General features: G+C 32.4%; 2 protein-coding genes across 2 annotated transcripts; both read right to left on the bottom strand.

Annotated features, from left to right (window-relative positions):
* Positions 1-825: 825 nt before the first annotated feature.
* On the bottom strand, positions 826-4,187 carry LOC123225533 (histone deacetylase 8-like). Its single transcript, XM_044649534.1, has 3 exons — positions 3,685-4,187; positions 2,798-3,378; positions 826-1,356 (listed from the first exon to the last, which is right to left on the bottom strand). The coding sequence occupies exons 1-3, from the start codon at positions 3,932-3,934 to the stop codon at positions 1,054-1,056; spliced, it is 1,134 nt and encodes a 377-aa protein (XP_044505469.1). The 5' UTR covers positions 3,935-4,187; the 3' UTR covers positions 826-1,053.
* Positions 4,188-7,900: 3,713 nt separating this feature from the next.
* LOC123226306 (aluminum-activated malate transporter 2-like) lies at positions 7,901-10,913 on the bottom strand. The gene is made up of 6 exons (XM_044650821.1): positions 10,628-10,913; positions 10,377-10,517; positions 10,037-10,309; positions 9,103-9,209; positions 8,888-9,031; positions 7,901-8,398 (listed from the first exon to the last, which is right to left on the bottom strand). Exons 1-6 carry the CDS (start codon positions 10,911-10,913, stop codon positions 7,901-7,903), a joined length of 1,449 nt encoding a protein of 482 aa, XP_044506756.1.
* Between the last annotated feature and the right edge of the window lie 2,531 nt (positions 10,914-13,444).

Here is a 13,444-nt window from a genome sequence, read left to right as displayed (position 1 = left end):
CCATAGGATTAATAATACCAGTTTAAAGTTTTCTCCTTAGAACCTAACAACAAAAACCATTTGTAAAAACTCTTTGAACAAGAATGACATGAACTTCTGTGCTCATTTAGATCAACAGATAACCTAACACCTACAAGGTTGCTTGGTTTTTAAAGTCATATATATCAATTCCTATCATATATTAAGTATATGTGATGATGAATGTAACTACTTTCAGTTGAACCTATACCAAGTATCTAATTGGACGATTTCAGGTAATTTTCTGTCACAACTCAAAAGATCATATTAACAAAATGATTGAACTTTTTGACACAAATTTAGCTTGATGTATAGATCATTATCTAAAATATTATTGCCTTTCCAGTAGTGTCTTTCAGTTGATAAGTGGCAGTATCACTAGCATGGGAATAATATTGCATAAATATACAAGGTGAAGAATGCCAAGAATTTTACAAAGAACCATACCTACAACTTGAAAACAGAAGCATTAAAGAAATATTGCCATGTCAACTGGTCTTATATATTTGACTGTTTGAACCTTTTAAAGCTCTGGCAAGATTCTAACTTGAATTGTTGTAGAACCAATATTATAAAATGTTATGTGTAAAAATCCACCATTTTTTTTTAAAATATAAGAGAAAAAAGACTAAAGGCCTGTTTTTTTCATCTGCAACACCCTCCTCAATACTAATCTCAAAGCCCCAAATGCATGTGGAAAACAAATCATAAAAAGAAAAATGATTTCTGTGTATGGCAGTAATCTTACTAACAACAGTAAACTAAATAAAATAAGATTCCTAAAGGTAACTCAGTCAGAAAAGAAAATAAAGTAAGATTTCTACAAGAATTTATGATTCAAGATCTCTTAGCAAATTTGTCCAACATCAACTTCCATAAATAAGCTTTTCTAGCAACTTCCGCAAAAACAAGAAAACAAAGCAGTAAAGTAACATTCCCTATCAATTTTAAATCAATTGTCTATTGTAAGAAGTATTAACCTATTCATCAATAGAAAATTACAAACTTCCAATGAGCTGCAGAAATTTCCTCCAATCAAGTTCCCTTCAAAAATGGTATGACATCTTTTTGGTACTGTTTAATGGATTCGATAACTTTTACAGAAAAAGCTTCATCCTCAGGGTAATATGCAATGGGATCAGGCAACAGAGGAAGTGGAAGGTCAAGCACACCTTCAAGTGTTGCATGAAGACAATAGGCTGAGTAAGTAACATGATATCCACCTTCTTGCACAATAAGGAGCCGACCACCACTGTGCCTAGTTGCTAGGTTATGAACTATCTTTCCAATCTCTCTATAACCATCCATTGTCAAGCATTGCCTTCCATTTGGATCAAACTACAGCAAAAGGAGCATTACTCTTTAAGAAATTACAACTTTGATCAACACTAAAGGTACATTTGTAATCAATATATAACAAGATGTATAGTATCTATCAAAAGGAAAGCTAATTGCATTTCTTGGATTATATTTTCCAGCTAGTAATCATATTAAGACATTTCAAGTAGATTATAAGATATATTAAGGGGTTATATATATATATTTTTTATTGTTAAATGAAAGCTATTCCACAGCATTTGCAGTAGAGTATTATTTGTTTCTCAGCTTTTCGGGGGAGAAAAAATAAATTTTTAGTTTAATACCAAACCTAATTCTTTATCATTAATTTATAATCACTTAGCTATGCTGATTTCTTGAAAGGCCTTAAAAGTAACAAATTTTAACTGGAAGACTTTATTTGTTTGGAATATTAAATAATGACAATTCTCCCTTCTGAAAGAATGACTAATTTGAGCATGGATCATAATTAAACATTTGCAACATCAGATCATAGAATTCAAAGAATTCATTGAATTATTTTAAATAGAAATTTCGCATAGACGCATTCATTATTCATATGGAACTCTATCATATACTTCTAAGCATTTCTATTAACAGATGTTATAACAAATTTGATGCCCAGCCTGTCTGGATGCATTAATTAAACAATTATTGAATGCATTAGTAAATAAATATATGTTTAATTATATATGTCAATATTTTGTTAAATTGTTGCATAATACTTAGGTCTAACTTACCTGAGCACAATTACTTCAGATATCCCGTATTGAAATTATTACAATTATTGCCATCACACATTTATTCAATGAGACAGATATGTTTTTATGCAAATTTAAATGAATTGCATATAAACCGGAGAACATCCGGCAAGTACCAGAGCATGGTTAAATTACAATATGTGTACATGGCTTCAATTCTACCTAGATTGTAATATTCAAAAACCATCTATTCATGAAAACCCAACACTTAGTCTCCTTTGATTGTTAATCGCACTTATCTAATGATATTTAACACTTGCATTCCATTCAGCTTTCAAAGATAGAGAAAAAAAAAACAAATAAATAAAGAAGGAAAAAGACAGAGGAAAACTCCGATTTTCAATCACGACTCTTGCAAATTTTATGGATAAACAGGTAGAAAAAAGATTTTGTTTGGGTGCATCGCAGCCATTTCATTAACAAACAAGGAGGCTATGCAAATGTAATTTAGTAAGTTTGGCAGTTCTTCAATACTCCCCAGTATGTTATAAAAAATCTTTTTTTTTTCTTTTGTGACATGCTGCTGCTTTATTATTTCAGATTCCCTTTCAAAAGTTTGTCATTATTGACCTCCATGTATCATTCTTCAAGTCATTTCAAGGGATAGATCTACAATAATAAACTAGAAATAAAATAATAATAATAAAGTCAAAAGTTTATATGATGAACAAAGAACTTACAGCACTTGAATCCTGGCCAACAACCAAAACTAGCATATCAGGCTCAAACTTCTGAATAGCTGGGACAACTAACTCGGTCATGGCATATGCATATCCCCTGTCCCCTGTCCCATTCGGTAGAGGTATATTTAAATTATAGCCAAACCCTTCACCTTCACCAAGCTCATCAATAGATCCATTCTGTGGATGAGAAGGACCCCAAGAGCCATGATTCATATGAAGGGAGATTGTAAGAACTTCATTAGATTGATAAAACCCCTCAGCCGTCCCATTTCCATAATGAACATCAATGTCTATAACAACCACTTTTGCACACCCAGAATCTAAAGCCAACTGTACTGCTAAACCAGCATTATTGAGAAAGCAGTATCCATCAGCTTGAGTAGGCTGAGCATGATGGCCGGGAGGCCTCACCAATGCATAAGCAATTTTTCCATGCCCATCAAGGATATGCTTCATTGCTGATAACGTAGTACCTGCAGCAAGAAGGGCAGCATCCCATGAGCCAGGGTTCAGGAAAGTTCCAGTACAGACCGCCTTCCCACCAGCTTTATCTGCCTCAATTAGTTCATCTATGTATTCTGAAAAAAAAAAAAAAGGACAGTTACACCATAGTACATCATCCTTCATTGTATAGGAATAAATTTTCACAAAGAATAATGTAGAAGTTGAAAAAACGGGGAAATGCTTCCAATTGTTAATTCCTACCCCATTAAAGTATCACAAATTTGCAACTTTTTCCTAAAGAAATTAAACATGACCCTTCAATTTGTTATTGATGGTTTAATATAGCCTTCAAAAACAAGACAATTACTCAGGGCCAATTAATTACACTTCGTAAATCCCATTTAAAAAAAAAAACATTGAAAATTGAGCAAAAGAGGAACCCTGGGTGTGAAAAGAAAGCAATTCAGAGGAGAGAGCAGGTCGTCCAGAGTGCCAAGAGATGAAAGGAGATATGGGTCCTCTTTGGAGAATAGACAACATGTTCTTGACTCTGTCCGAGTTCTCCGGGTGTTTTTCTAAAACGTCAAGAAAACCAGGGTCCATTCCAGTGTCGAATACGCCTTTTCCAGTGTCGTGGCTCATCATTCCATCGTGCCAAAATACATCTATGCAATTAGCTGAGGCAGCCATTGTTGGGGTAGATTTCAGGGGTAACGGATGTCACCCACAGTAATGGTACTGCAAATAACCAGAAAATTTGCTGGTAACGTTACGCCCACAAGACTGAGCGCCTTCCAGTAAAGGGTAGCTATGTTTGAGGGGGAACTAATTGTGTCGACACTACCGTTGGATCTAGAATCTAAATGCGGTGGATCCCCTAGATTCTCATAGTAAAATTGTCGGGTACACTTGATTGTTTTGACACTAAGGTTCGGTCTAGAATCAAGATACGGTGGTTCCCGTAGATTTAAACCAAGGATAATTAATTAAATAAATCATATTTTTAGAGGTTTTTACTCCTACCCACTAAATTAAATATAATTTTATTCTCGTACATGATCTGTCGGTATTTTGTCTGTAGTCCCAGTCTCACCGACTCTATCTCACAGATAAAAAATGTTATCAAATATATACATATATTATAATTTCGTTGAATTGAATTGTGGTAGATTAATGTGTTTTTAGAAAAATGGTCTAGAAGTTTTTATTTGTTTATATGGGTGATTCTATAGATCATTCATTTATGAATAACTTGTTAACATCACTCGTTATTGTTCTTGAAATTTTGTCAAATATTGAAGTAAAAAAATATTTATTATAGGTAAGGGGATGTTGTTGAAGGGATGATTTGCAGTTTTTGCCCTTGTTAATGTAGATAAGGATTAAATTATAATTTTTGAATTACATTTTAGGCTAATGAAAATTCTATAAAATTATGGGGTGCAAGATGTTAGTTAATAAATAAATAATTAATTAAAAATTTGAGAATGCATGCTTTCTCACTCATCTCTCACTTCAAAACAATGACATGGTACCCTAATTTGAACACAACTCATGATTTTAATTTTTTTACTGTTCCTTAATATATTAACTCCTATATTTTTATACACAACTAAAGTCATCAAAATTCCTCCCTTATTCCTTCCCATGATAACAAATACTTTACAACTTATACTTCATTGCTTGTGAAAGCATGACTATTTTTTTTTATCTCAATGTTTCACTTCATTTACTTTACTTTTGTCAGTCAAAGTAGGTTACAAATGTGTAGAAACCCTTCCTATACGAGGAAATCAACTCTCAGTCTCTTTTTCATGTACACAACTATTATGAACATCTAAAATTATTTGAAGGTATTTCTTACTACGAAAGTGTGCATGAGACATTCACTGGCCACCGAAGAAATAAACTTGCGTAATCCTTCTTTCTATGCATACAAAATACATGAATCGTTAGATTGATACTAGTTTACATATGCCCTCATATTGAGCATGTGAATGAATATATCTCACAAGTGTTATCATGCTGACAACTTGCATACTTTCACATTTAGGTTCCTAAGACAAAGATAACATGGCTTATAAACTTGTGCTACAAATTACACAATAGTATATCTCACAATAATAGCATGTTTCGTTAATTTTATGCTACATGTCACACCATAATAGCATCTTTAACTTAACCTTACGCCACAAATTACAAAGTAATGACATTTCAACTTAGTCTTATGTGATAGATTTCACAACAATGACTTTTTTCTCACATCTCCTGAAAAAAAATCACACAATATTGACATAATTACTACTTCATTGATCATGGTGATTGTCTATCCAAAATGTCTCTACTGAGAATTAGACTGTTGATGTGTTAACTAAATCCTTGTCAGCTCCCAAGTTTGAGATGTTGAGGAATAACTTGCGCATCATGGAAAAACTAGCATTGATTGCAGACGATAAACAAGAGGTATCCGTTAAGAATAATGATTCAAGGGACTTGTTCTGGTTCTTATAATTGAGTAGTTTAAGGATTTCAAGAAGTAGTTCAAACAATTTCTGGTTGATGATTAACTGAAGGATGTAAAATTGATTATTTGTTTGTGCAATTAGAGGGAGAGTATGTTGTTTTGTCTTGAGAAAAGAGGATTTTTTGTCCGTTGCGTGTTTTATTAGTTAAATGTTGATATTAGTTTCAAAATGAAAGAATTTCCAGTTTCTTTGAATTAGGTTCTTAGTGTTTTCCTTCATATGACTGTCTTTTACATTTCTTAGGACTTTCTTGTTGTAAAGTAAAGAGTTCTAAAACTAACTTCAAACTTTCTTGTTTATTCAAACACACAATCAAATTCCACTAATAATGCATTTTTGAAAGAAGGAAAAAGTACAAGGTTCAAGTGCAGAAAATAAAGCATATGAAGTCAAAAGCTAAATCTGTAGGTAGAACTGTGATAAGAGTAGTGATGTATTAAAGAGATATTAGCACTAACAAATCATTCAAAAATCTCTGCATGTTCTCCATCCTTTATAGCACACAAGTTATATTTCTTTCTCTATTGGCAAATGGCCAAAAATTCTAGTGGAAAACAACTCAAATCCCACCTTTGTGTTTTCCTTTGACATGCTTTTTCTTTCTGTTGAAGACTTGATGTTGTTCATTTTGTGTGGTGGGTGTGAAATCTGAACCCACTTATAGCACAGAAAAGTTGTACATTTGTTCGTAAAAAGAGAGATCAGATCGACTAAACCACTTGTTTCAGCCTTAAATTCTCTCTACAAGTACTGATTGTGACTGACACATTGAGCTAGAAGGAGTAGCTTGAAAACATTTTCGACTGCTCTCTGTTCATAGTCCGACGTAATCATCACCTGTTGAGACTTCCTGTACAAATTGATGAGAGAACTTTAAAGAAGATGTAAACCTGTAGCATTAGTGAAAAAGTGCAAGTCGGCTTTGGTTTAGGCCTTAAAGCAAGTGACCTAAAAAAGAGACTCACCATAGAATTAATTGGATGCTATCAGAAATTTGAGCGGGATTGATTTACTGATCAGAATATATAAGAGGAGATATAATTAAATCTAACCGTTTATATCATCGGATCGTATTCGAATTATGATTGTGTCCAAGACTTTTAACTCCAAACAATCAAAAATTAATTCCCTATATTGATGGTCATGAATATGTACCTGCCCACTGCCACTAAGATCCTGCACGGAGTAAATTTAAATCTCTAGTTTGGCTGTCTGAACCTTGTTGATACTTTTAATTTGCTTCTTCCCAAGATATCAGCGCAAATAAGCATATGAACTTTGGATATACCTGGTTTATTCCTTTTGAAAGACGAAGTTTTAATGAAAACTGATCGGGGCCATTGGTTTCAAAGTAAATTTATATGTGCTATAAATCTTCAATATAGTATAATTATAGTAATTAGTGATAAGAGAATATAGCAAATAATATATCCAACTGATGGATGGTTAGCATCGATTCTTTATAAAACATGACGAATGCCTTTTACATTTGAACTTTACAGTAAATAGACAGAATTTAAGCCTAGTTCTTGAGCCTACTTATTATATACCCCACTTTCTTTCTCAACAACATAATATAGAATAATGTTATATACACAAATTTTTTTGTTTTTATATAATTAGATATATAAATGGTGAATTACCATATGATTAGATATTCTTGTCATTAATTCAAAATTATCCAATTATATGATATATCTATTTGTGTACTTTAAAATAAATACTCATAGTTTTATTATAAAATATATACAGACTTGGACAGACTATCCTTATAGTGGTTAGACATGTGCTGTACTCATATAAACTATTCCTACCTTTTTGATTCCATTGATCTTAGTATCCACTTAAGAGTCTAGTCCAATGTTCCTTTCCTGGTTGCCCATGAATTTACTTAATTGGTTCACGGGGAAAGCCAAGTTGTTCCTAAATCTATGAAAATGAAATAAATGGATTACACTTGATTATAGACTAACAGTCAATTGAAAAAAAATATGTATAAAATGCAATAGACAAATCATCTATAATTCAAGAATCAAATCATAAATATTATTTAACAATCCAAACTTTAAAATATCTAAGTTCAGATATAATCACATTATTGTTGTTTTTTTTTTTTGAAGTAATTATATGTCTACGACTCCGAAATTCTAGTAGGCATCGTTAGAGAGGGATACCCATTTCCTGAAATCGCTGGAGTCGGCTCGTTAACAGTAACGCAAACATAAGGACAATCATCAACCTTTGCCAGAGATTTTGCATTGTCTTGTTGTCGTATCTGTGATTTTTCCGGTGACAAAGTAACCTCAATACTTTTAAAGTTGGCCATTGATGCTAGCTCATAAACAGACTGAGCTATTTTTTCTGTGCAGGCAACCACGTCAATTAGTAATGAAGCCACAGCGGCCACGGGCACCGCTGCTTGGAGGTCGGTGTCGCCCCATATATTCGACTTGAATAAAGAATTTAGGCTTTTGGCCGCAGACTTCGAGTTTTCGATGTGGGTTTTAGTAGCTGCGGAGGGTTGACTCATTGTTTTGATGGCCAATGCCAATTCCTTTAGCGCCTTGCCAGATTCCAAGCTCATTTCTCTGTATACTTCTTCAATCTTATATCTCATTTCTGATGATGTCTGCAATAAACCAACAGGACGACAGGACTCTTAGAAAATTTTGTGACTGTTTAATAAAATAGGATAATTTAATAGACAATACTACTTTACAGTGATAGATAAAGATTAATTTAATACACTCTTAAACTTTTGGATTGTTAGAGACGAGAGAGTTCAACAATTTTTTATAAATTGATTAGATCATTTCTCCAAAACAATATTATTATAATTTTTTACATTGAAAACTCTTATAGGGGAGGTTTCAAAAAATTGATCATTACATGCCTACAATTTTCAGATTATTAACAAAGACATGATGGATTAATATGCATGCTTCACACAAGTTTTTTTTATCTCTGTGATTTCGATTTTGTGTTTAGATTAAATTCATAATTCGCTATTCTATATGTTATGGGTGGTTCCAATCTATCAAAATTAAAGTTTGACAAGGACTAGTTAAGAATGTGAAATCCATGTATGTTTTGTGAGAGACAGAAGTTAAAATAGTACTTGAATTTCGGCGTTGAGGTAGCCATTTAGAGCATCAATTCGGTAGGCACACTGGCGGGTGAGAGTTCCGATTTTGAGGTACAGATTCCATGGATGGCGAAACTGAAACTGGCCATGTCCCGGTTCCCATTTTGCAGAATTAGTCTGCCAATAATAAGAAAAATGGATTCTTTAGACTACTATAGAAAGACACAGGAAGAATGCATTTTACTTACTAGGGATTCTTCAGTACTTTTTGAAGTGAGAACACTTTTATATTGCTGCAAAAATGACTTGTCATCTTCAGTCTCTCCTTCCTTATTAAAGTATTCATTTCCAAATCCTGAGAAAGCAGCTTGCTTTAAGTTTCGATGGACACAAAAAGTAGAAAACAATTGGAACATGTTGCTCTCTAATCTCAGCCATATAAAGTGATATAATTTTCCTTTGTGTCAATGCCGCCATCTTTCCAAGTGCGGTTCAAGGTGTAGTCCTTTACTTCGATATATTTTTAATATAAAAGCGAATGATTATATAAGAGTAAATAACATTTTTTTGTTCCAAGATTAGGTCCACACTTGTTCACCATTAGTGGATGGAAATAACATTTTTTGACTCCGAACTCAAAATCTTCAAAAAAAAAAAATATTTTTTGACTCCGAACTGAAAATCTTCTAAAAAAAAAAAACTGATAATAAAAAAGTAAAATAATAGTTTTATTATTTATTAATTGAAAAAAATATTTTTTAGCGGATTTAAACATTTTAAAAATAATAATTTAACTCTTAAATTTTTTTATTATATTATGTTCAATTCTTTAAGGGTGTAATTATCATTTTTAAAGTTATTAGGGATAAACTGATATATAAAAAATTTTCAAAAAATTGCCAAACTTTTTTCAAATTTGTAATAGCCCCCTGAAATTTTTTTTTTTTTTAAATTATAGTATACTCTCTGATGTATAATTATACAACAAAGACATTTTTGTCTATAAGAATAGAGAAAAAAATTGTGAAAGTAAAAGAAAAGAGAAATAAGAGGGTTTTTATTAATTTAAATATTTAAAATCTTATTTTTTAGGGGTGAAAAAGTGTTTTAAATCTAAACTTTTGGTGTAAAAATGTAATTCACTTTATTTACAATGTTTGTAGGGTGTCAAGTAAGATATACCTTCCAGGAAATTTCCAAGTTTGTCAATGTTGGTAGCAATGAGATTGTGGAGGTCTTGGCCAGCCCACACGGGGCAAATTAAAATGCAGATGATGACACAGACAAAGCCACCTATCAGGATGGTTAACAGCCTCCTGCGCGCTAAGTCTATTATTTCATCATCTCGAAAGCCCGATACAGATATCATCGAGAATGTCAATATAAATATCAGCAGCGCATAGTCATATCTTGCCTTGATCTTGGGGAAGAACCGTAAAAAGGTTGATGCTGCGGCTGAAGAAAAAGAAGCCATTAGAAGTCGTAGTTATTCTTTAGGTTTATATATTTGAAGTTTAAGTACCTTGCAGGAAGACAAAGAGGCCAAGCATTATAGGCTCGGCTTTTTCTCCAGATAAACAAGCTATTTGATGAGCTCCAACGCTTAGTGCCCCACCAATGAATGTTGCAAATCCCCTGTTCAGACCTTTTCCAAGAGTGGCTCCTGAAAATTATGTGTCAAAAAGAACAGTCAATTCATTTAATTCAAAATTCTTAATTGGGTTTGTTATGGTTATATATATAAACGAAATATGAAAAAATCTACAAACTTACCCACAGAGTATTCAAATACAAAAACCACAGTCATTATAGCCCATGTTGCAGAGACACCAAAATCATTATATAGTGGGCGTAAGTAGTAAAGCAAGGAGACAACGTTGAGTGCAAGTCCCACTTTAAGTGAATGGACTACTCTTCTTGGGTCATCTTTCCCCAGCTTTATTGCCTTGCTAGCAAGTTCAGCCACCTTGTGCTTCAATTTCTCTGGCAAGCCTTTCAAAAGCAGCCAAGCACCAGCACAAAACCCTGCTTTTTCAAGGCTTGTAGGCTCCATTTCCATCGCCAAAATTCGAGGCAAATTTGCATGTACTGCGAAATAGACCTCGAAAGAGTAAGAAAAGAGAGAAATGGTGGATGGCACATGATGCTTTGCCACTGAACTCTTTATATAGAAGGAAAGAGCATTTATGTGGAACTTTGCATCATTAAAAAATTATAATTTCAAATGTGTTATTGTGGTAGAGTCCTATTCTATGTACCGGACAAGAACAAAGTAAATTTCATAGTTGAGACACTAATTAAATGGGTTGAATTAAAGGGCAACGTAGAGAATTTTTCCTCTTTAAACTTCGTGGGAATATTAGTCAACCCGCAGATTACAAGAAATGACAAATGCACCAACATAATGTAATCAGAATAACATACAATAAAAAAAATCAATGGCGAAGCCAAGAATTCTAATAAGAAAGGAAATAATATAAAGGCAAAATATATTGACAATAGTCAAATTCAGTATATATTACAAGTATTTTTTACGTGTTTTCCTGTTTTGAAAGTGATGTATAAAGATTTCCTTGTCAGTACTACGAAATATATCAGTTATAATTTTAATAGTACAAAATTAATGCATAGCGAAAGGAAAAAATATTTGATGAAACGGCGAGAATAGTGAAAAGAAATAAAAAGTTTTGTATAACAAACTTGATGGTGATTGTCTGTGACGGAGGAATAGTGGAATGGATGATCCACAAGTTAAGAAGGAGCGTTCTAAATTTTACAAATCAAAATGAGGTCACTCTTAAGATAAGAATATATATTTTAGACATCGTTGAGGAGAAATATGACAGCAAAACCATTGAAGAGGAGGGAGAATATACTAATCTTTTTGCAATTACCAATCAACAAGTATAAAATTTGAGGGATAGACAGAGAAACCAACTGTATTCTCAAGACATTGGCATGGAGATTGAGAATACAAAGTTTGATGGTAAGGTTCATCCAAATTATTTTATTGATTTGTTAAATACCATGAAGAGTCTTTTCAGTGTAAAAGAATATGTTGTTTTGAATGGCGTAGAACCTCTCACTCTCCCAAAGACTCCTTCCTTGAAAAAAGGTCTAAAAATCCAAGAACCACCACTACTTCTACCTAAGTACCTTTCCTCCTTCATATCATGCCAAGCCGACAAACATCATCATAAGTCCAACATTTTTACAATTGTACAAAATCTTAAATTTCATTTTGAAGACCAATAATGCATTTAGCAATTGTTTGTTCATCCTCTTCGGCCACATCACATCTCATTTTCAATCGATCAAATTGATTAATAGTAAACTCCTCTACTGACAAACATTTTGTTTAATATTGTGATATTTAATAAAAATTTTATGCTTATAGTGTTTGAGAAGAAACTTTAAACATAATAAATTCTTCATCTTCTCCCAATTATAACAATCTTCTGTTTCCCTTCCCAAAACCATTGTTTCTTAACATGATGCCACCAAATTGACGCATTTTTTGCCTTTAGGTTCTCCAAAAACTCTTTTATTTTGAAAACCCATTTAATTGTATTGAACCAATCAATAAATTAATGAGGATGGGTTTTATCATCAAACTCTAGATTTTAATATTCATGTCAATATCACGAGAATATGGTTGGTTCCTCTACCTAATCCCCCAATTCGCCAATTGACACCCACTAAAGGATTAAGGTTTTTCATTGCATTTTCAACATTATCAATGTTATATTTTTACTAACTAAAGTGGTCTTTAAAGATATTGAATTTACCTTCTTAGATTGTCAATCTCCACATCTCGTAGATCTTGTTGGTGACAACTCTTCTATAAGAGTGCAACCGTGATTGCCATGATCTTATCTATCATGACTACAATTCAATTGTTTAACTATTAATCATGAGTTTATACTATGATACCAAATGATATTAAAACAATAGCAAAATATAACTAAACAATCATAAGAAACATTAAGAGGATAAACCACCACCAAATTGTATTAAGATTCATATACTAAATGATTGCAATGACTCGGGGGTTTAACTTTGTTGCAAAATAATAATCTCTATAGTCAATAATCACTAATCAAAACTAAATAATCTTTTTGAAACTAAACAATTCATTAAATAGTCTTAGAAACACTTAGAAACATATAATAATAATGGAAAAAATATTTAAAATGAAAGTCCAAAGCCAGAAATTTAAAAACATCTAAAATTCTTTAGCCCATAATGGAACTATGTCATTTTTCCCAAATTATCTTTGTTCTTGTTATAAGGTTTCTAGTTTGAGATGACGGCTCTTTTTTGGTTAGAAAAATCAAAGACAGCACTTAGACACATGGAATTTAAGCATGAATTGGAGTATGATTCTAGAAGAAATTAAAGTAATGCTCAAAATGGTCTTCAATTTGTTTCTTAATTGGTCTCAATTATTTAAATAATTAATCAAAATTGTATTTGAACAAAGAGCAAGACCTTAAGTTTAATTTTAAAAGGTCAACTGTTGTGTTCGTCTTGTGGACCAAAACTCAAAATTGAAAGAATGTTAAGATGGCAATGTTGATACTATTAGCG

The sequence above is a fragment of the Mangifera indica genome, chromosome 9 (genome assembly GCF_011075055.1).
Source record: "Mangifera indica cultivar Alphonso chromosome 9, CATAS_Mindica_2.1, whole genome shotgun sequence".
Lineage (NCBI taxonomy): Eukaryota > Viridiplantae > Streptophyta > Magnoliopsida > Sapindales > Anacardiaceae > Mangifera > Mangifera indica.
The sequence above is the reverse complement of the archived record's forward strand: the minus strand, read 5'-3'. Positions and strand labels throughout refer to the sequence as shown.